Here is a 20624-nt window from a genome sequence, read left to right as displayed (position 1 = left end):
GAGAGAGAGAGAGGAGAAGAAGTCGACCAAGCCAGCGAATTGGGAGAGGAAAATCCCAAACCCGTCTGGTGCAAAAATAGAGAAATAGCACCACCTAGACTGCATCTCCCGGCTCCGCCGGCCGCCCGCTCGCCCTGCGCGGTGCCCCGTTCCTCTGTGGGCTTGCAGAGCCTTTGCTGGCCCTGCACCCCTGCTCCACTCCCCCTGCTCCTGGCAGCCTCCAGAGCTCACAGAGGTATCTGTGGGATGTTGCTCTCCCTGCCAGGGCAGGGGTACAGGGATAAGGTGGCCTTTCCTGGTGGGGAAAACCAAGGCACTGAGGAAGGAGGGACTTGTGCAAGGTTGGGACACAGCTACGAATAGCATGTGTTCACCAGGTGTCCTGGCAGTGCCTAAGAGTGGCTGAGAGCTGTGGGAGATGCCTTGGGATGCAGGGACAGACCCCACATCTCTCCCAGCTCCACCGGAAGGTAATTCCTCCCCGTGCCCTACTGCAAACCCCCCTTCTCACCAGCCCCCAGAAGGAGAAATACCACCCGAGCAGAAATCCCTGCTTGCCCCAGGTTGGATAGATGCAGTTCCAGTCTCCAGCCCCAGGGCATGGCCATCTCCTCGCACATGCAGCCCTGGGCTGCCCTCTTGGATCTGGGGCTCCTGGCCCACTCGGCCCCGTGTTCTGGCAGGCTTTGCCTGGCAGGGACTCAGGGAGAGAGATACTAGGAGAGCCAGTGCTGTGAGCAGTGCTGGGTGCCTCAGGCCCCCTGGGATGGGCTGCAGAGCACTGGAGCCAGCGCTCCCAGCTGCAGAGTCACCCCTGCAACCAGCACAGGGCAGTGCTAGCAGGGCAGGATACAGGGTTTTCGGCAAGGGGACAGTTCCCAGCGGGGGCTGCTCTTCATCAGCACTGGGCTGTTAATGAGTGGGATTGATTCTCCCATGCCCCGCTTTCATGCAGGAGCTGGGACAGCCCAGCAGGTCCCCACTGCATGGGAATGTGGCAGGCTCTGCACCCAGCTGTCACCTTGCGACAGGACGCTGTCACTGCTCTATGCAGCCAGAGGCAGTGCAGGATGCCTGGCTCCTGCAGGCACAGGAGCTGCAGTCACAGCTAAACTCAGACTCCTGTGTGCAGCCCCAGGCCTCTGTGGGGTGCAGACACTGTACTAGTGAGGCTGCTGTCAGCCCCCATGCTGCCGGGTGGGTGACAGACCCTCATGACATGCATGCTGCATGTCAGCAGGCTGTAGAGGTTGTTCAGAGGTCTGGATCCCAGTCAAACCGGTAGCCGTAGGACACTTCTCCTTGGGGATGTGCTGCACTCTTAAGACCAAGCACCACCCAAATGATCCTGTCCCCCACTGTCCTCCCTCATGGCAGTGATGAACAAGCTGAGCAGTTGGTCTTGTCCCCTCTGTGGGGTCGAAGCAGAAGTGCTGTGAGTACAAACCAGCCTAGAGCACCCTGAGGACCCAGTCCAGGCTCCTGTTTCCCTGTGCATGTGGCAGGCTGCACACAGAGCTATTGCCCTTCTGCAACCCTGGGGAAGCCAGATGCAGGGATGGGGAAGGTTCCTGATGCTTGATGCTGTGGCAGGTCTCTGCTCTGCCAATGCCTGTGGGATGCTCTTTCAGAAACGTCAGCCTGTGAGATGTGGAAGTGGGATAGCCTTGGGGTGCTGTGCAGGAGCAGCACAGCAGCCACTCCACCCTGCACAGTGGCAGGACTTCCTGGAGGCTCTGGGCACTGCTTTGGGGTGTGTAGCTACTGAGTATGAAAACCTGACAGAAACAGCCCTGGCCAGCTGAACTGTGCCTGCAGCTCCTGGCAAAAGAAGTGGTCTGTGGGGGCCACTGGGTAGCAGCATCCCAAGCCCATGAGTGCTGCTGGCTCCTCAGCCTTCATCCCTCTTGCCCTGATTTCCTGGTCCCCCTGAGGACAGCATAGCTCTGCAGCCAGAGCTGGACAGCTGACTGGACTGCTCCAGGGACCCAGCCTGGCACTCCCTGTGTATCCCCGGGAGCAGCCCTTGCCCTGATGCCTCAAGGCACTTCCTCACCTGGGAAGGTCCTAGGGAGCCAGAGAGGGGTGCAGGCAGAGTGGGTACCAGACCCCTCCCCAGGGCACAGCTGGGGGAGAAGTGGGGTGGGGGGTGGGGGGGCGCAGGCCCTCGCTCCTGAAATCAGGGTGTTGTATTTACTTTCCCCTTTTGGCAGCTAGAAGGGGAAGCCCATCCCAGCCCCTCATTGTTGTCTCAGCGAGTTAATCAGATGCCATAATCCTGTTGTGGAAATATCGGGCCTCCCTGGAAACAATGGGGAGCGAGAATATTGTGGTTAAATTTCAACCAGCTGCCTCCCTGCTCTGTTTGATCCCCGCCCGCAGGCCCGGGCCCCTGGCGAGCAGGCGGCGCGGCGGGGGCCGGAGCCCCGGGGGTGCCACCCTGCGCCCAGGCCGCCGCGGGGGAGCCGCCGCGGGGCGCCCCGGGGGGCGGCGGTGGGGCTGCCCTCGGGGGCAGGTGGCGGAGGGCGGCCCGGCGGGGTGGGCTGCGGGCCGCGGGGCTCGGCCGGGGGGAGGAGGCTGCGGGCGGCCCGGGGCAGGTTCCGCGGGGAGGAGGCGAGGGAGGGAGGGCGCTGGGAGGCTGGGACACGGGCAGGGTGCGGTCCTGGCGGTTCCCGGTCCCGGATCTCTTCAATTTCCCCTCTCACTCCTGCCCGGGGAGCAGAGGCAGCGGCGGCTCCGGCTCCGGCTCCAGCCCCGCCGAGCTGACCGCCAGGGCGCAAACCGCGGGGGCTCCGGCAGCGCCGAGCCCCGCGCCCCGCAACCGGCCGCTCGCCTGCCAAAACAAACGGCCCTTCGCTATTTATTGCCGCCGCCGGGGCACGGCAGCTCAGAGCGGCCCGCCACCGGCGCGGCGCACCGGGCAGCCGCCGCGCCCCGGCCCCGCCACCGGCCCCGGCGCCGGCACCTGCCCGCCGGCTGCGCGCCGCATGGGGAGCCCGGGGGCGGGCGGCGGGAGCGGCGGCCGAGCGTAGCGCGGCCCGCGGAGCCGCCGGCCCCCCGGGGCCGCCCCGGGGCCGCCGGGCGCGCCATGAAGCCGGCGCGGCTGCTGCTGCTGCTGAGCGGGTGCGCGCTGCTGCTGGCGCCGGCCGTGCGCGGCTGCGGGCCGGGCAGGGTGGTGGGCAGCCGCCGCCGCCCGCCCCGCAAGCTCATCCCGCTCGCCTACAAGCAGTTCAGCCCCAACGTGCCCGAGAAGACGCTGGGGGCCAGCGGCCGGTACGAGGGGAAGATTGCGCGCAACTCGGAGCGCTTCAAGGAGCTCACGCCCAACTACAACCCCGACATCATCTTCAAGGACGAGGAGAACACCGGCGCCGACCGCCTCATGACCCAGGTACGGCCCCGCCGCCGCCCCGCTTCTCCCCGCCGCCGCCGCCGCCGGGCACCTGCCCGCCGCGGCGGACGTGGGGGTCCCCGGCCGCCCCCGCGCCCTGCCCGCCCCGGGGCTGCGGGAGCGCCCTGCCCCGCGCCGCGGCGAGCCGCGGCCCCGCCGGGCCTGCGCCCCGCTCCCCGGGGCGGCGCGGCAGCAGCGGGCGACGCAACCTGCGGCTGCCCCAGCCCCGCCGCCGGCCGCCCGCCGGGCGCCGGCGGCACCTCGGCTCCCTCCGCCGGGCGCTGCGAAGCTCTCCTCGCTCGGCCACGCTGGGCGCTTCGTCCCCGAGTGGGCAGTGCCCTGTCCTGCTGTCCCCGTCCTGCCCTAGTCCCCGGGTACCGGAGGGCAGCTGTGCCCGCAGGGGGCAAGGGACACAGCAGGGCCTGGCGGGCTGGCGGGGAGGGATAGCAGGCAGCGCGGTGAGCTGGGTCCGGGAGTGCCCGGCTGCTCCTGTCCGACCCTGCCCGTGCTGTCCCTTAGTGCCCCCTCTTCTTTGTGCTTCCCTGTGGGGTGGTGAACCGTGCCTGGGGGCTGCAGAGGGCAGGGGGCTGCCCTTGGCTTGTTCTGTTTTGGGGCAGGAAACAACCTGCTGTTGCAAATGTCCTGTTGCAGCCAGCCTACAAGTGCCCTGGGCCAGCGGAGAAGGGGGGTGGAGGGGGGGACAGAGGACAGCAGCGGGGCGGGGGGGTGGTGATGCTGGACGAAGGTTACTCTGTGTTTTAATATTGCCAGGAGAATGCCTGAGGGTTTCAGGAATGCAGATAAGGAGCCACACGGCCTTGCTAAGAAACCTGGCCACCAGCCTCAACACTGGGTTACAGCCCGAGGAACTCCTGGAGGAGGCGGGTGTGTGTGTGGGGAGCCGGGGCTGCCCCAGGGGCCACAGTACCCCCTGCTTAGGGGCTGGTGGGTGCGTGAACATGGGATGGCCATGGTAGCAGGCAGCGAGTGGGGCTCTGGCCATGGACTCTGACCGAGGTGTTGGTAACAACGGGAGGAAGCCTGAAAGTGGCTTAGATGTTGGCTTGACAGCTCTGTAACCCCGTGTGCCCCAGGGACAGGACCCTGAGGGCAGGGGGCCACAGCCCAGGATGGTGCTCGGACTGAGGGCTGCAGCAGAAGGGTCCCCTGTGAGGCAGCACCGATCTCAGAGCGTTGCACAAGTTGTAGTTGCTGGTCACTAGGGCCCCGGGGCTGGGCTGGAGTCCGCGTCCCCCGGGGAACGCCTCGTGTCCAGGGATACTGAGGAAGTGGTGAGCTCGGCGGGTCCGCGCATCGGGGAAGCGGTGGCATTGCATTGCTTAGATTAGAGGCAGGAGAGTGCTTCCCACCTGCGTTTGCTGTACTTGACAATGCTCCTGCTGCCTGCCCTCACCCAGGTGATGCTGCCAGTGGCACTCCAGGAGGAGGGCTCTGCATCCTGCCTGCCAGCCCTGCACCTCCTGCTGTCCTACAGTGTTGTTGGCAGGGGCAGCAGGAAGCTCCCCGCTCTTCTTGGTATAGGCGGTATGTGCAGTGCCCAAATGAAGGCTCTTATCCCAGCAAGGTCCCTAGCGTCTGCACGACCATGCACAGAGGGGTGCCCTGGGCAGCTCTGCAGAGCAGTAGTCCCCTTTGCCAAAGAGGTGGCATGACTTCTGGTTACTCACACTCTTCCAGGGTCCTCTGGACTTCTCCAGTGGCCCCTGACCATGGGAGATGTCCCAGGGCGTGGGGGCTCTGGCTCCACCATGCTCCTATGCAGCTGGAAGCAGGGAAAAGTCATTGACCCAACTCCCTCTCCTTTCCCCCAGTGTGCTAGCTTTTACTGCCATTGACTCATTTCAAACCTGTTTTCTTTCCCCAAGTCCAAGGGTCTGGGTGTCCCATGCAGCCGGAAGATGCCTCCTGCCTTGGGGGGGGGGGGGGAGGGAAGGGGGTAGTGCTGCTTTCTGCCCGCCTTCCTTTATCGTTTCATCTTCCTCAAGAATTCCAGTGTGTTTGCTCTCGCTGGTCCCACTCGGAGGTGCTGAGATAAGGCTGGAGGCAGAGCTCGCCTCACCTCTCCCCAGCAGCCTGGCCCAGGAATGTCCCCAGTCCCCTGCCCCCATGGAGTCCCAACCCCAAGCCTCTCCCTAGCCTTGGCTGTTCCCCCTTGCAGCTAGTGTAGGCCTAACTCGCATCAACACCATCCTTGTGATGGTGAGGAACTGCTCACAGGGACCTCATACCCTCTTCTGGGGACCGGGTTCCAGTTTAGGAGAGACCTCACCTGGACAGGAGATGCTAGTGGGCTCCTCCTGCTTCTGGCTGGGTGCTGAGTGTGGGGACAGACATGGCAGAGCACTTTCCCACCCATAACCTCCGCAGCCTCTGTGTGGAGGCTCTGGTCACACCTGTATGTCCTATTCACCTCCCCTGTGATAGCCCTAGGCTCCCTACAGGGTCTGGGTCCTGGCTGTGCCCTGTCTTGGAGCTGTGCCCTCCCTCCAGACTTGCTGTGTTACCAAAAAGGGGTTTTTTTTTCTCCACAGGACAAGGTCTTGTCCCCAGTCCTGGGCATGAGCATGCCATATCCATTAGCGGGAGCACGTCTCCGTTCAGCCCTGCTTCCCCAGGGTCTCTGCCTTGACATGCTGCTCTGGCTCACAGCTGTCATGGGCACAGACGGGGTCTCCAGCTCCTATCCCCAGCTGGCTGTGTGCGGGCTCAGAGGGGGACATGCCCTGCTGTGGGACGGTGCAGAGCGCCCGAGCTCAGCATGGTGTGATAGGTCCAGTCCTGCCTTTTCATATGGCTTTGGTGTCCAGCTACCTGCGACGCTACAGGGACAGGCTGTGCCCCCCTCCACACCCTGTCACAACACACACACCTTCCCCCAAACTGCGCTGTGTGTGTGTCTCATGGATTTCAGCCTCACTTTCCTCCTGGCCAGGCACAGGAGCAGCGCTGGGGCAACAGGAGGTGATGCCCCACGGGGCCTGGCTTGTGAGCTGCAGCTCAGCACCATATAGCTGAGCTGAGCTCAGACATCACGTTCCCAGTAGGTTCCCTGGGCCTGGAGTACCTCCATGGGACAGAGGCCATGGTGTCACTCTGACATCTTCCCTGTCACCTACCGAGACTTTGCTCACCCCCAGGCAGGAGGGAAGGTCATCCCACGAAGGAGGGCCAGGCCCCCTCCTGCTCCCTGAGGATGCTCTGATCCTTCCGGGTAGTGCTTAGTAGGAAGGAGACGGGCTCTCCCTGCAGCATCCTAGCGGCCCAGAGACAGCCCCACGCACAGGGACCTCTCGGTGCCTGCACCCCAGCCTGGCCCTGCCTGCCTCCTGCCCATGCCCTGACACCTGCTGGCCACCAAAGGCACAGGCAGAGCCACCCGGCTCCCTAGCCCTGGTGACAAGGTGCTCCGGGAGGCTCCCGTCTGCCCCTCGGCCTGGCCGGGCTGGGGGCTGCCCCAGGTCAGGCGTGTCCCTTGGGCTGGGGCAGTGCAGGAGCAGAGGCGGATCCGCCTAGGAGAGGCTGGTGGCTGGAGGTGGCCCTGGCAGGGAGACAGGAGGATGAGGACTGGGGGTCTCTTGGGCTGGGGCTATGCCAGGCAGGGTGCCCCCAGAGGGTGTTAGGGTTTGGCGGTGCGGACAGAGGGGTGTCCAGAGCAGGGTGGTCTCTTGGGAGCAGAGCGGGAAAGCCTGGAGTCCCCTCCTGGAGGAGGCCATGCAATCACGCTGTGTGACGCACCCAAGGGGCATCAGTGGGCACCCAAGGTGCCCGTCTCCGCAGGCAGACCGCTTCCCAGCCTCCTGCCCCCAATCACCCCTTGCTGCGCGTCTCAGCAGGGATGGGGCCTTGGGAGCCTCCTTGTGCCTTGTGCCGAGTGGCACCACGCTGGTGTTTTCATGAGGACAAAAGTCGCTCCCCTCCCTCCTCCTCCCCTCACTGAGGAACTGTTTATCCAACACCTTCCCGGCTTATCTCCCCGCACCCAAGGCGCTGTGGCTGGCGAGGGACAAGGGCAGGGGTGCTCACCGCCTCGTGCAGGGCAAAGGCCTGCCTGGCGCTACGCTCTCCGGGGCCCAGACCATGCCAAACGCGCTGCGGCTTTCCCGGAGAACGGTGGGGCCGGGGGTCCCAGCACCTGCCTCCCCGAGGGCAGAGCAGACCTTGGGGGGACAGGGCAAGAGCCCACATGTTTGAAGGGGTCAGGTTTTGTAGCCATCTGGTGCTCTCCATGACCGTGTCCCAGTCCCTGGTGGCTCACTTCTGGTGCTGGCCGGTGTGACGTCCTGCAGCAGGGAGTTCCACAGTGTCACTACGCATCTCATGAAAACATCCTCCACACTGCCTTTTTTTTTTTTTTTTGCTTTTTTTTTTCTTTTCTTTCTTTCTTTCTTTTTTTTTTTTTTTAGTCTGCAGGCCACTTGCTTTATTTAATATTTTCCAGGACTTGCACCATGCAGGAGCACGAGTGCTCTATGCCTCTCCACAATTTTATAGCGCTCTCTTGTACCTCTCCCTCCACCATCTCTTTTCCAGGCTACACAGTCCTAATCCCTTTGCACGCTTTTGTCTAGAAGCTGTTCAGCCTTTCATCATCCTGAGTTGCCTTTTCTGCGCTTTTTCTGCCTCTCCTCCATCCCTTTAACAGCAGGGGGGAAAGAACAGACCTGCAGGTGGTAGTCCCAAGCCAAGCACGCAAGGGGGTTACCTGGGTTTGGACCAGCCTTGCTCCTATCCTGAGATGCGGCGGTGGATGGAGCTGCTGCTCCGGGTGCTGGCTGCACTGGGCGAGGTCTGGAGGAGCGCAGTGTTCATGCACAGATGTTCAGGCCCAGCATCAGGCCCGGGGAATACTGGAGGGCGGGGGACTGCAGCATAGTGAGGCAGGGCAGTCAGCTTCTCCATGGGATCTCTTTGGCCACTAGGCCTAGGGCTTTTGGGACCTGCCAGCATTTCTGAGCCCTGGCTCTTTAGTGAGGCACCCAAAGGAATCAGCACTGGGGGTTGCGAGAGGCGGAGGGGAGTTCACCCCACAGCACCCTTTCTCCGGTTCAACGGGGCTCTAGAGTGGGTTTGGCATTTGCCACGTGAGCAGAGAACGGCTGGGATTCAGAGGCTGCCCTGGTGCTACACCCCTTGGCGCTCAGGACCAGCCTGAGGGGAGATGCTAGCAAGCGTGTGCTGAGAGCTGGGCAGGCTGTTTCGCTTGTGCTGGTGAGCAGCGCCCCCCCACCCAGCTCAGCGCCTTCCCAGGGGTGCACAGGGCTGGGGGCTCTGGGAGCCCCCAGGGTGCTTGTCTCCAGAGGGCAGGCGAGAGCTTGGGCAGGGGAACCTGGGCCGGAGATGAGGCGCAGGGAACCCCCGCGCTGGGGACCTGGGACAGCAGCAGGGTCTCGGCTCCTGCCACCCCCTTATGTGAGCCAGAGCCTCTCAGACAGCACAAGTGCAGGGGAGTTGTCCTGGGAGCCAAGAAGCTTTTCATCCTGGGCTGCCCCGGAAGAGGCTGTGCATCCTAACAGGCACCTCAGCAAGCTGAGAGGAGGGGGAGAGATGGGGAGGGACACGGTTAACTTACTGGGGTGCAAGCACTTGGGAGATGCTGAGTCAAACACTGGGGTGCTAGGCGTCACTGTGGGCATGAGCAGGACATGTGTGCTCAGATCCGGGGCAACACTGAGGCCCTTTCTCTGCTGAGCCAGCCCTGAAAAGAGTCCAGGCACCAGAAGATGGGGGCTGAGCTGGAGGAAGCACTTGTGGACGGCAGAGTGAGAGACCTGTGTGACCGAGCAAGGGGCTGGCAGGGGCTGGCCGGAGGTGGTGTGACGCACCCAGCCAGGCAGGCACCCCACCACCCCCGGGCTGTCTCACTGGCTGCTCCTCGTGCTGTTCTCTGTTCCTGGGCTTTGTAGAAGCGTGGTGGGATACAACCCACAAATCAGGCTGCTAAGTTGCCCCCGCTCCCCAGGGAGCTTTTACTGACTCTGCCCCTCTGCCCCGCAGCGCTGCAAGGACCGCTTGAACTCCCTCGCCATCTCCGTCATGAACCAGTGGCCGGGGGTGAAGCTGCGGGTGACGGAGGGCTGGGACGAGGACGGGCACCACTCGGAGGAGTCGCTGCATTATGAGGGCCGAGCCGTGGACATCACGACCTCGGACCGGGACCGGAACAAGTACGGCATGCTGGCTCGCCTGGCCGTGGAGGCTGGTTTCGACTGGGTCTACTACGAGTCCAAGGCGCACATCCACTGCTCCGTCAAGTCAGGTAAGGCCAGGAGGGGCGGCAAGCAGGGCAGGGGGTCGACCGCCCTGGCACGGCGTGCCGGGGGAGCCCGGCGGGCCGGGTGGAGCGCTCCTGGCGGGGAGCTGGCCCTCGCAGCCTGATTTCCTATCTGGGGCAGGCGGTTGCAGTGGGGAGTGAATCATACAACTGGGACTGGCAGTGGCATGGGGCAAATTCTCAGTCCTCTCCCATAGAGCCATACCTAGAGCCACTCCTACCCCACCGCTGTCCCCTTTTCCCCTGGCCTGTCCCCTCAGTCTGCCCACGGCATCCGTCTCTGCTGCCCCTCTCCTTGTGGCCCCTGAGTCCCCCGCCGCCTGCCCGCGGCCCCGTCCAGCCGTGCCCTCCTCCGCTGCAGACCGCTCTCGAGCTCCCACTGCCAGAGCAGCGCCCGTCCAGCCCGGACGGTCCAGGCTGTCCTGCGGCTGTCGGGGCGCTCTGCACCAGGGACAGGCAGGGACAGGGCAGAGCACCCTCACATCAGCTCTCTGCTCGGCAGCGCCTTCAGCGGAGGGGAGCTGAGCTGGGGCAGCAGGGCTGGAGCGGGGGGCGCAGGAGCTGTGGGCCGGGCTGCCGGAGGCTGCACTGGAGCGAAGGGCGCTGGTGCGGCGGCACTGTGAGCGGCGAGCGCTGCTCTCGGCCCTGGCCTGCGGCTGCGCCGTGCCGTGCGGGTGCTGCACTGCTGGTGCCAGTGCCAGGGACCTCCCCGGCCAGGGCAGAGGCTGTGCCTGGCTGTGAACTCGGACAGTCCCCGGCTGCCATAACCAAGGGCCCCGCGCAGCCCCCCGGCCTGGCTGCACCCCTCTGGGCTGCAAGCGCAGCAGCGAGGACCCAGGCATCCGGGCAGCCACGCTGGCTGTGTGCGGCAGAGGGCAGCAGTGGCACACGCACTGCACGCGTGCACGGCACGGACACACATGTGCACAGACAGAGACACGCCAGCAGAGGGCCGTGCACACGCAGAGACACCCCAGGAGAGGGCCACGCGTGTGCACGGACACGTGTGCATGCACAGACACTCCAGAAGATGGGTGTATTTTTACCCAGACGTGTGTGCACACTCAGAGACACGTCAGGGCATGCTGGTACCTGCATGCACACCCCAAGAGATGTGCCAGGAGAGGGCTGTGGCTGCACGCAGACCTGCGTGCAGGACCACGCCCACACGCAGAGGACACAGGTGTGCACGCACACACACACAGAGGGTTGCACACAGGTGCACACACACGTGCACACAGAGATGCACACTGCCCCGTGGAGCGGTGGGTTGTGCACCCGCACACGTGCCGCCGGGGCTGCAGGGAGGCGTTTCGGGGTGGGGAGACCGGAGGAGCTGCTGCGGCCGGGCGGCGCCGGGGTGGGCGCACCGGCACTGCCCCGCGTCTCCTGCCCCCGCGCTCTGCGGGTAGCGCCTGGCCTCCGCTCCCACGGTGCTCTGCCTGTCCTACCGCCCTAGCCCGCAGCCAGCGGCCCGACGCCCCCAGACGCCAGCCTGGGCCCCCGCGCTGACCCCGTGCCCTGTGCTGAAGCCAGGACGGGCACAGCTCCGGCCCGCGATGGACATGGGGCGACTGCGCCGCGGAGAGGGAGCGACGCGCCCGCGAAGAAGAGGGAGAAAGCCATGGGCGAAGGAGCAGGGCTCCCGCGCCCCGGGGCGCCCTGTGGGGCTGGCCAGAGCAGTGGGGCCAGGCCCTGAAGCGAGGAGCAAGACCCCAGTGCATGGGGCTGGCCAGAGGAGTGGGGCTGTGCCCCTGGAGAAGGACCAAGGCTCTTGAATCCTGGGCCGCTTCCCTGGACCGACTGAAGAGAGCTGCCACGTCCCAGCCAGCACACCGGTCCCGAGGCCCTGACGGGGCTTCGTGAGGCTGGCCAGGGCTCGGCTGTCCGCAGCGGCCCCCCCAGGGCTCTGGCACCCCATACTTAGCCCCGCGGCTGTGGGGAGCCAGGGGGTGCGTGGTGGAGGCTGGAAGGGGCCGTGGGACACGTCTCCTGGCCCCCTCAGAGCGGTGTACAGAGGGCAGCCGGGCTGCCCCTGCCTCTTAGTAAATGGCTTTTATTTTTGTACGGATGGCCGCGCGGCCTGTTGTATGTGTTGCGTCTCCTCGGGTCTCCCCTGCACCGTGCACCCCTTTCTGCCTGGCACCTGAGCCCCTGCTTCTGCCGGGTGCCCCTCTCACCCTCCCGCCAGCCCGTCCCCACGGCTCTGCCGCCCGCCCAGGGATGTGGGTGCAGGATTTGGGACCTGTTGGCCAGGGCAGGGATGGGGCTGGCGCCTCACCTCGTCTGAGCAATAAAGCGATTCTGTCCTGAAGCTGGATGCTTCTCTTCATGGGGCTGGGATTTCGCGCTCCCCGAACTTGGGAAGGGTTGGGGGGCAGTGCGATCCTCTGACCCTTCTTCTGCAGCCCTGCCTTTGCGGGGAGTCCTAGCAGGGGGGAGGCGGGAGAGGAGCCCCGGGGAGGGCTGGGGCCATGTGGAGCCGGGAGCCGGGACGCGCGGAGCTGCTCCTGGCAGCAGACGGGACGTCGTCAGATAGATCCTGGGCCGGGGGAGGCCGCGAGTCGGGGGAGCCAGGGCTCCCGCGGGAGCTGAGCGCCGTTCCTTGGGCACGCAGGTTTCCCCGTAGCGCTGAGCGAGCCGCTGGGTGCCAGCACCTGGCTGGATGCGGGGACACCGGGTGACTTGCCCGCATGCTTTCCTCTGGGGCCAGCGTAGGACTGCTGTGCCACCGTCCCGGGGGACAGGCCCCGGAGTGCTTTATCTTGTGGCCCCTGCCTGGGGGCTGCCGGCTTCTGCCTGACGGTGGCTGTGGGCCGCAGCACGTCCCCGCGGCTCGCAGAGGCGTCTGGCTGGCGGCAGCGCTGGCGCGGGGGGCATGTGAGTGCTGGGGGGCGCGCTGCACCCCGCAGCCCTTCCTTGCGGTGTCCTCCCCTGCGACGCCCCGGTCCCCGCGCTGCAGAGGAGCGACCCGGCTCTCTACTCCCCTCGGCCGCGGTGCCCCTGGGGCTCTGCCTCCCCTCCCACGAGCGCCGGCTGCCTCCCGGCACCAACTTGCCTCTTTGCCCAGGGAAGAGCCTCCGGCTGTGACCCGGCAGCCCCCGGGGCTCGGCCCTGCGGCGGGGAGCGGGCGCTGCCACGGACGGTGCAGCGGGACGGAGGGATCCCCGAGGGCCACCCCCAGCACCGCGGCGGCAGGGGGGTGCGGGGTGCCCGGGGAGGTGGCGTTGAACATGCGACTGGTGGCGTGCGTAGCAGGGCCGTGCACGCTGGTGATGCCAGAGCAGGGTTATTCCCTGTTTCTCCAGCCCGGGGCGGGCAAAGCCTGGCAGCGCGGGGCAGAGGGGTCTCCGTGCGCCTTGGTGGGGGATGCTGGGGCTCTTGCAGCCGGGTAACCCTCCTGTCCTCTCTCTCCCCATGCAGAGCACTCGGCCGCTGCGAAGACGGGGGGCTGCTTCCCAGGGCGGGCGCTGGCGACGCTGGAAAACGGCGCCCGGACGCCGCTGTGGGCCCTGCGGCCGGGCCAGCGGGTGCTGGCGATGGACGGGGCGGGCCGGCCCACCTACAGCGACTTCCTGGCCTTCCTGGACAAGCAGCCGCACGCCCTCGCCGCCTTCCACGTCATCGAGACGCGGGAGCCGCCGCGGCGCCTGGCCCTGACGCCCACCCACCTGCTCTTCGTGGCCGAGAACGGCACGGCGCCCGCCGCTCGCTTCCGCCCCACCTTCGCCAGCCGCGTGCGCCCGGGACACTTCGTGCTGGTGGCCGCGGGGGCGGCCGGCTTGCAGCCCGCCGAGGTGGTGGGCGTGCGGGGCCGGACGGACGTGGGGGCCTACGCGCCGCTGACGCGCCACGGGACGCTGGTGGTGGACGACGTGGTGGCCTCGTGCTTCGCCCTGGTGCAGGAGCAACAGCTGGCCCAGCTGGCCTTCTGGCCGCTCCGGCTCTACCACAGCCTGGTGGGGTGGCCCGCGGCGCAGGCGGACGGCGTGCACTGGTACTCGGGGCTGCTGTACCGCCTGGGCAGGCTGCTGCTGCCCCCCGAGAGCTTCCACCCGCTGGGGACGGCGCGGGCGGAGAGCTGAGGGTGGGCGCCGGCGGGAGCCCGCGGTGCCGGCGGCGGTGGCCGCTGGGCGGCTCACCGGGTGCCCGCGACGGCGGGGCCGGGGCGCCGCGGGGCTGAGCAGCTGCCGGAGCAGCCGCCCGTGCCCCCCGCCTGCTCGGGGCCGGGGCGGGGTGGGGGGCGCCCCGTCCGCATCCGCCTCGGGGCTGGGGCGGGGGGGGGGGGGGCCGGCGTGGGCGGCCCCTGCGGACTTGGGGGTGCCTCCAGCTGGATCCACATGCTGCTATTTGTGTGTGTGCGTGTGTGCGTGTGCGTGTGTGTGTGCAGAGCTAGCTAACGACTGAGGTCCGCGAGCCGAGGGGGCGCGCGGCCGGCGGCGGGGGGTGGCGGGGCGGAGCGGCCGCCCCGCTGCCCGGAGCTCCCGGGGGGTCCGGCCGCCCCGGCAGCTGCAGCCTGCCCGACGGCGCTGGCGGGGGTCCGGGAGGGGAGCCCCGGGCCGCTTTGCCGGCCGGCCAGAGCCCGAGGGAGCACGGCGCCGCTCCGCGCCCCGGGCCGCGGCAGCCGGGAGGAGGGTGATGCAGGCGCTGGGGCCGAGCCCGGGCAGCGGGTGCAGAAAGCGGCCCCTGCTCTGCCTGGGGTGCCCGGCTCGGGCAGGGCCGGAGGGGCTGGCGTGGCTCTGGCACGAGCCCCATGGCGTGGTGGCGCTGGTGCCTGTGGAAGGAGAGCGGAGCAGGGATGGGGAGACCTAGGGATGCAGCCCCAGCCTGTTGGGGCCGGGGTGGGGGGAAAGGGGCTGGGGAGAACGCGCTTCCTCCCTTGCCCTCACTGCATCGGGCCCTGAGATGGCTCAACCCCCAGTCTGCGCCCGTGCACCCCAAAACTAATAGAAACTCCCCAGGCGCCAGGCCAGGGCCCTGCTTGGCCTGACCCACCCCGTCCTGCCCCCCAAACCCTCAGGGTAACTCATTGCTGCTCACCCAGTCCTGGGGCCCACGGGGGGGCCAGCAGAGCCGCAGCCCCCCGGCAAGCCCTGGTTAGAGCCTCGCCCCCCCCCCCCCCCCGGCTCCACATCAGGGCCTGGGGGGCTGTGACTCACATCCCCCCTGCAGCATCATGTGTCTTTATTTATTTATCTGCTCTTTGTATGTACCATAGCCAGGAGGCATCGGGGGCGCGTGCAGGCTGAGGTGGGGGTGGGTGGGATGGGGAAGCTGTTCATTCGGCAGAGGCTGGGGGGGGGGAGATGGTTCTTTTTTTTTTTTTTTTTTTTTAAGAAAAGCAGAAATTATTTAAAGATTATTTTAAAGCACAGTTTTTACAGTGATTGTTGTCCACGGGGCGAAGTGAGAGAGCGCGAGCGCGGCCGAGGACAGGTGTATTTTTTGTCTCTTCACTGGATGTATCTTTCCTGGTCGGGGACACGGCCCAATAAATCTATCTTCTCCCAGGTGGGCGCTCTGAGCTCTGCTGTGCGGGGAGCCAGGACCTGGGGGGAGGGAGGCGATGCCTTCCTGCCCCCAGCCCGGGGCGGGCTGCCCACGGCAGGGGTCTCCAGGCCTGAAAGCCCTCCTCGATGCTGCTCCACTGCCTGGGACCTGCTGCACAGTCTGGGCAGGCAGAGCACCCTCCGGCAGCGACCGGCGCTGCTGGCACCGGGATGCAAAGGCTTCCCGTCTCCTTGGAAAAGCCCCAGTGTGTTTTGGCCGAGCTTTTCCTGCCATTGCCCCAATGCACGAGGCGCTGAGGTTTGTCCTGCCTGGCTGAAATGCTGCTCCTGGTGTCAGCACCTGCTGTCCAGGCAGAGGGAGCTGGGCCAGCACCTACCGTGGCCACCATAAAGCAGAGTGTAGGGATCAGGGGGGCATGTAGTGCCCACTGGAAACTGGGAAGGCAAGGTAGGATTCCCTAGGGCCACAATTTGGCCACCCCAATGCCACCTACCACTAAGGGACAGCTTTTCCTCCCCACTCTTCCAAGCCCCGTGGAGGTAGCCAGCCCCTCAGCAGTCCATGGGGGGGCCTACGTGAGACCCATGCCACCAAGCTGTGCACCAAGGCCACCTGGAAATGAGGGCAATAAGGGCTGGACATGGGAGTGACAGCCACCAAGAGACTGCTGGGGACAGCAGCCAGGTCCCTGCAGGCTGGCACTGCCCCAGTGTCTCTGCCATCCCAGTCTGGGCTCGCCACCCTCGCTCCCTGCTGGCTGGGATGCCCTTCCCCACCTCATCACCACAACACCCACTAACTCAGTGCTCCCAGCTAGGATGGACCCCCCCTACCCTGCATACTGGGTTTCCAGTGACACATTAGCCTAGTGCTAGCCACCGTGGGGCCTGCCCCCCCCCCATCCCAAGCCAGCCCTGTCCCCCCCTTCCATTCCATGTCCCGGTCTGTGTGTCCTGCTTCTGGGGGAGGCCACCAGCCACCCCCCCCACCACACATGTTCTGCTCTATGCACCTCTCTTTGCACCCCCTGCCCCATTCCCAGTCTCCCACCTGTCCGGAGGACTGGGAGCAGGGTGCCCCCCCAGCCTTTTCCTAGATCCCACAGCACAGCGAGTGCAGAGCAATCCAGCAGCAGGTTGTCAGCGAGGGCCTTCATCACCATGGCTAATTTAAGGGCTCTGCGAGGCGGCTTGGCTAATTTAATTAGGTTCTTATTACACGGAAGGACAAATTGGTCCCCGGGGGGGCCACGGGGTCAGGCCTTGGAGAGGCGCTTTATGGAGTGAAATTTCAATCAGGCTGCCGCTGCAGCCGGGAGAGCCCGAGGCACGGGCTCCCATCAAGAGGGGATGCTCTGGCCACAGCCCGGTGCTTTGGGGCATGCCCCCTCGCAGCTCAGCGGCACCGCTGCTGCTGGGTGCAGGGGAGAGCGGTGCGCTGCTGGCCCTCCAGAAATCCCAGCCCCTGAGGGCCCTGTGGGGCCTCCAGGAACTGGGGAGAAGTTGTGCTCTTTGGGGGTGCCCCATGGTGCCGTGAGGTGCCCCACCTTCAGGCCCAGGTTTTCGGGGTGTCACTGAGTGTGGGACAATGAGTCTTTGCCCCGCTAGGAGGATGCTGCAGGGCACGGGGCGGGGGGGGGGGGGCTATTTTGGGGCAGAAGCAGGGCAAGAGGGGTCCTGGCTATGGGCTGGCCCCAGAGCAGTGGGAGGGAATGAGGGATTCATAAAAGAGCTTTTGAGGTCTCTGCCCTCCTGAAGGCTCCTCAGATGCTTCATAGTCCCATAGACACCACGGCCGGGATTGGGAGGACAAAGCAATGCCCGGGCGATAGACAGGGATCATGGGGGGCTCTCCCTTCCCAGGACGGGGGTCCCCTCTCCAGCCGCCTGAAGCAGTCATGTCGTGCAGGCAGCAGGACAGGGTGGTGGTGGGGGGGAATCCCACAAGAGCCAGTCCCACCCCAAGCGGCTGGGCGGTGATGGATGGGGCTGCCGGTGGGTGGCCCCGGCAGAAGGGCTGGGCTGGTGGGAGCACCACAATGGATGTCTCTCCATCAATTTGTCCTCATTACCATGCGAATGGTGGGTGGGAGGGAGAGGAAACCCCCCACATGCTCCCATCTGGGGTTGCCTTCTTCCCCACAGCCCTCCAGCCCTGTCTGGGTGTGCTGGAGCTCAAACTCAGGGGAGGAGCAGTACCACCCCCTATTCAGAGCCTTGAAAGGGCTACAGAGCCCGGCCTTGTTAACCGAGGGGGGGGGGACCCCGTCCCGTCCCCGCCTCTCCCGTCTGTCCCTCCGCAGAGGCCTTCTGCCGTGGCAGCACCAGCCCACCCTTCTCCGGACGCCCGCTTGGTGCGCGCTGGGTGCACCCCGTGTCCTTGGCTGAGCTGGCCACAGAAGACGGGGCCCCCCCAAATGCTGCAGGCATCCAGACAGCAGGTTGCTCAGATGCCCCCTCCCAGGGAGCTAAAAGAGCCACCGGCACCCCCAGAAAGCCCAGCCTGGTCTCCCCGGGCAGCTTCCTGGTGCTGCCAGGCTGCAGGCGCCTGCAGAGGGAGCCCGTACCAGCCACTTGCTCTCAATTTCATTAACTTAATTTAGCTTAATGACTTTTGGGAGAGCTGCTCCTCCAGGGTCCAGGGGCAGGACCCTGCTGTCTGCAGCACTTGGTGGGGGTCCCACTGTCAACAGGGTGCTGGCCCGGAGGTGATGGGAGCCCCGGGAGGGTGAGCAGTGCAGGCTGCAGAGCCTGTCCTGTGCTGCAGCACATCAGCCACGGTCTCCTCCACCCTGAGCCCCCCACTCCTGCCCCTCTCCCAGCCCTGCCACAGCACACAAGCGCCCGCTGTGGGTCCCTGCTCGCTGGCTGCAGGGCTCGCGGGGGCAGTGGCGATGCTGGCGTCCCCCATCATCCTCGCATGAGGAGAGGGCCAGGCACCGTGTAGGGGAGCTGGTGGCAGGCATAGGCTGCTATCTGGCACATCTCAGATCCCAGGACCCCCGGGGAGCCGCGGGCCCCGGCGCTGCAGGAGCACCCGGCAGGGCACGGCCCCGGGGGAAGCCTGACGGAGGCTGCGTCCCCCCGCCGCGATGCCGCGGTGACCTTCTGCGAGGGGCGCTGGGGTGCCCCGGGCGGCGGGACGGGGACGTGAGTACGCGCGTGTACACGGGGGACAGCTAAGAATCTAATCAGGGCCCTTTTCCTTAATAAATCATTCATCTTAATCCAACGCCCTCCCTCCTGCTCTAATAACTCACGGCGGCTGGGCCCCACCGCCACAACAATGCGCCTAATGGAACGATTTATTTTCATAATGGTGCTGGTGGGGAGAAGGGGCGGCCGGGGTGGGGGCAGCACGCACCGGGGCAGGAGTTTCTAATTAGCGAATGAAATTTGATGTAAGGCTGGAGGAAGATGGATTCGCTGCCTGACAAGGGGCCTTTCAGCTCATCAAAGCACCCGAACAGGGAGGTAAATTAAATTATTTCTAATTCTTCACTAACCTCTAGGGAGTCACCCTTCCACTAGCAAAAGATGGGTCCGGTCCTGGAATAAAGAGGAACTTGAAGGACTGTGGCTAGGTGGAAGGGACTGGTCTCTTGTGAAGGAATGAGGATGACAACATGGGATGAGACGGGACAGCGGAGTGGGAGAGGCTGTGCTAGAGGGATGGAGAGAGAAAAGGTGGTGGTGGTGGCAGGAAGGGCTGCAAATGGTCAATAAACAGACCAATCTGGGGATTAATGGCTAATTTTGTACCAAGCCTCCAATCCCATACTTGTCATCCTAATCAGACCTGGAGCTGGGCTGAAATGCAGCCAGCTCTGGGCTGGAGTGAAGTGTGCTCACAGCAAGAAAAAGACATTTGAATCCTCCAGGGCATTCGAGCAGGGACAGCATTTGGCTTTAGAAGGGGCAACTGATCCTGAAGCAGCAAAGAAGCCAGTGCAGGGGGGTGTTTCAGCAGCCCTGTGCGATTTGGGCTCAATGCCCATGTTGTTAATGCTCCTAGTTTGAAAGATGTTCTTGGGACGAGCAGTGTTTTTCTGAATACCCAACTCCTGGAGCCCTGTCCTGGAGGGTCCCAATTCTCAGCGCAGGATGCTGGTAGTTTACACCAGTGTGGCTCTGCCATCAGTAGGGCCAAATGGCAGCAGTAGGGCTTGAGACAGGGCTGTATCTCACCCCAAGGGGAAAACCTCCCCGCCGCTGCATGGGAGGGGGCAGACTGCTGGAAGCTAGCATTTGCACGAGCCCTGCAGCCCTGCGTGAGAGCATCAGCTGCAAACGCTGTTCCCTTACCCCCCAAAACACACTTTGGGTGCTCTGCCCCCATAAGCACCTCCTTGTCCCATGTACCTATGAGAGATCACCTCGTGGCCCATGCTTCGTACCAGGTCTCCTGCCCATGCACTAACCACCCTCAGCGAGCTCTGATCACTGGCCTGGGAGGCGGATGAGGAGAGAAATAAGGGGAAAAGGGGGGCTACATCTTATTGCGAGGGGCTGGGGCAGACCTGGAGGGGGCCGGGGCTGTGCCGCCGTGGCCCGGGGCTTGCAGCAGGCCGGGGAAGGCAGTCCCCTCCCCGTGGCAGATCTAGGCGGAGCTGGGACAGGCGCAGAGCAGGCTGTGCTGACCCAACACTCCAGGAATTTAATTTGTTTAATATATTCCCTGGGAAAGAAGAAAATAAATAAGTGGCACCTTGCGTGCCCCCATGTCTCACTCTCGCAACGAAGGTGTCAGCTTAATGAGCCGAAGCCCTCAGCCTGATTAACCAGCCGCTGCTCCCCCTAATAGGGAGCCGCCGAGCAGCGTGATTGATGTACTGGGCGCATTAGCCAGAGCAGCCTGGCGCTGGACTGCTGTAGAGGGTGCCGTGCCTGCCTCAGCCCCTTGCTCCTGCCCTCCGTGCCCAGGCACAGGCCAAAGGCAAGTCAAGGGCTCCCTCCTTCCCTGGAAGGGGGGCCATCCTGCCCCCTCCTCTGTGGTGCGGGGCTGCTGCAGGGGTGCAGGCTGGGCGATGCAGCTGGTGCTGCTTTTGCCTCTACAGATGCTAGCACCCCCTATCACCTGTATCCACAGCCCCCTGAGCCCTGGTGCTGAGTGGAGGAAAACTTAATGCCTTTCTTGATCGCTGTGCCAGTACTGTCCTGTCCACAGTCGTCATCCTCCCGGAGGTGGGATGTGCGGACCCTCATAGCCAGCCTGGCAGGGGTGCACCCAGTCAGGCGTGCAGCCCACCAAGGCGAAGGGGCAGAGAGCGCTGCTGGTTAGCTTTGGGGGTGTCTTTTCATCTGGGTGCCAGGATGGGCACTGGGGGGCCTGGCACTCAGCTGATTAACATCCCCTCTCTGGGGACCCTCTGGCTCCTTCCTTTCCATCGTGCCAAGGACATGCTGGTGGCTTCCAACGAGTCTGGTTGGA

General features: G+C 65.1%; 1 protein-coding gene across 1 annotated transcript; it reads left to right on the top strand.

Moving 5' to 3' along the window:
* The first annotated feature begins 3088 nt into the window (after positions 1 to 3088).
* On the top strand, positions 3089 to 13768 carry IHH (Indian hedgehog signaling molecule). The gene is made up of 3 exons (XM_062578229.1): positions 3089 to 3391; positions 9407 to 9668; positions 13107 to 13768. The coding sequence occupies exons 1-3, from the start codon at positions 3089 to 3091 to the stop codon at positions 13766 to 13768; spliced, it is 1227 nt and encodes a 408-aa protein (XP_062434213.1).
* Positions 13769 to 20624: the final 6856 nt, after the last annotated feature.

The sequence above is a fragment of the Rhea pennata genome, chromosome 6, assembly GCF_028389875.1.
Source record: "Rhea pennata isolate bPtePen1 chromosome 6, bPtePen1.pri, whole genome shotgun sequence".
In the NCBI taxonomy this organism is placed as follows: domain Eukaryota; kingdom Metazoa; phylum Chordata; class Aves; order Rheiformes; family Rheidae; genus Rhea; species Rhea pennata.
This window is presented reverse-complemented; position numbering and strand designations above follow the sequence as displayed.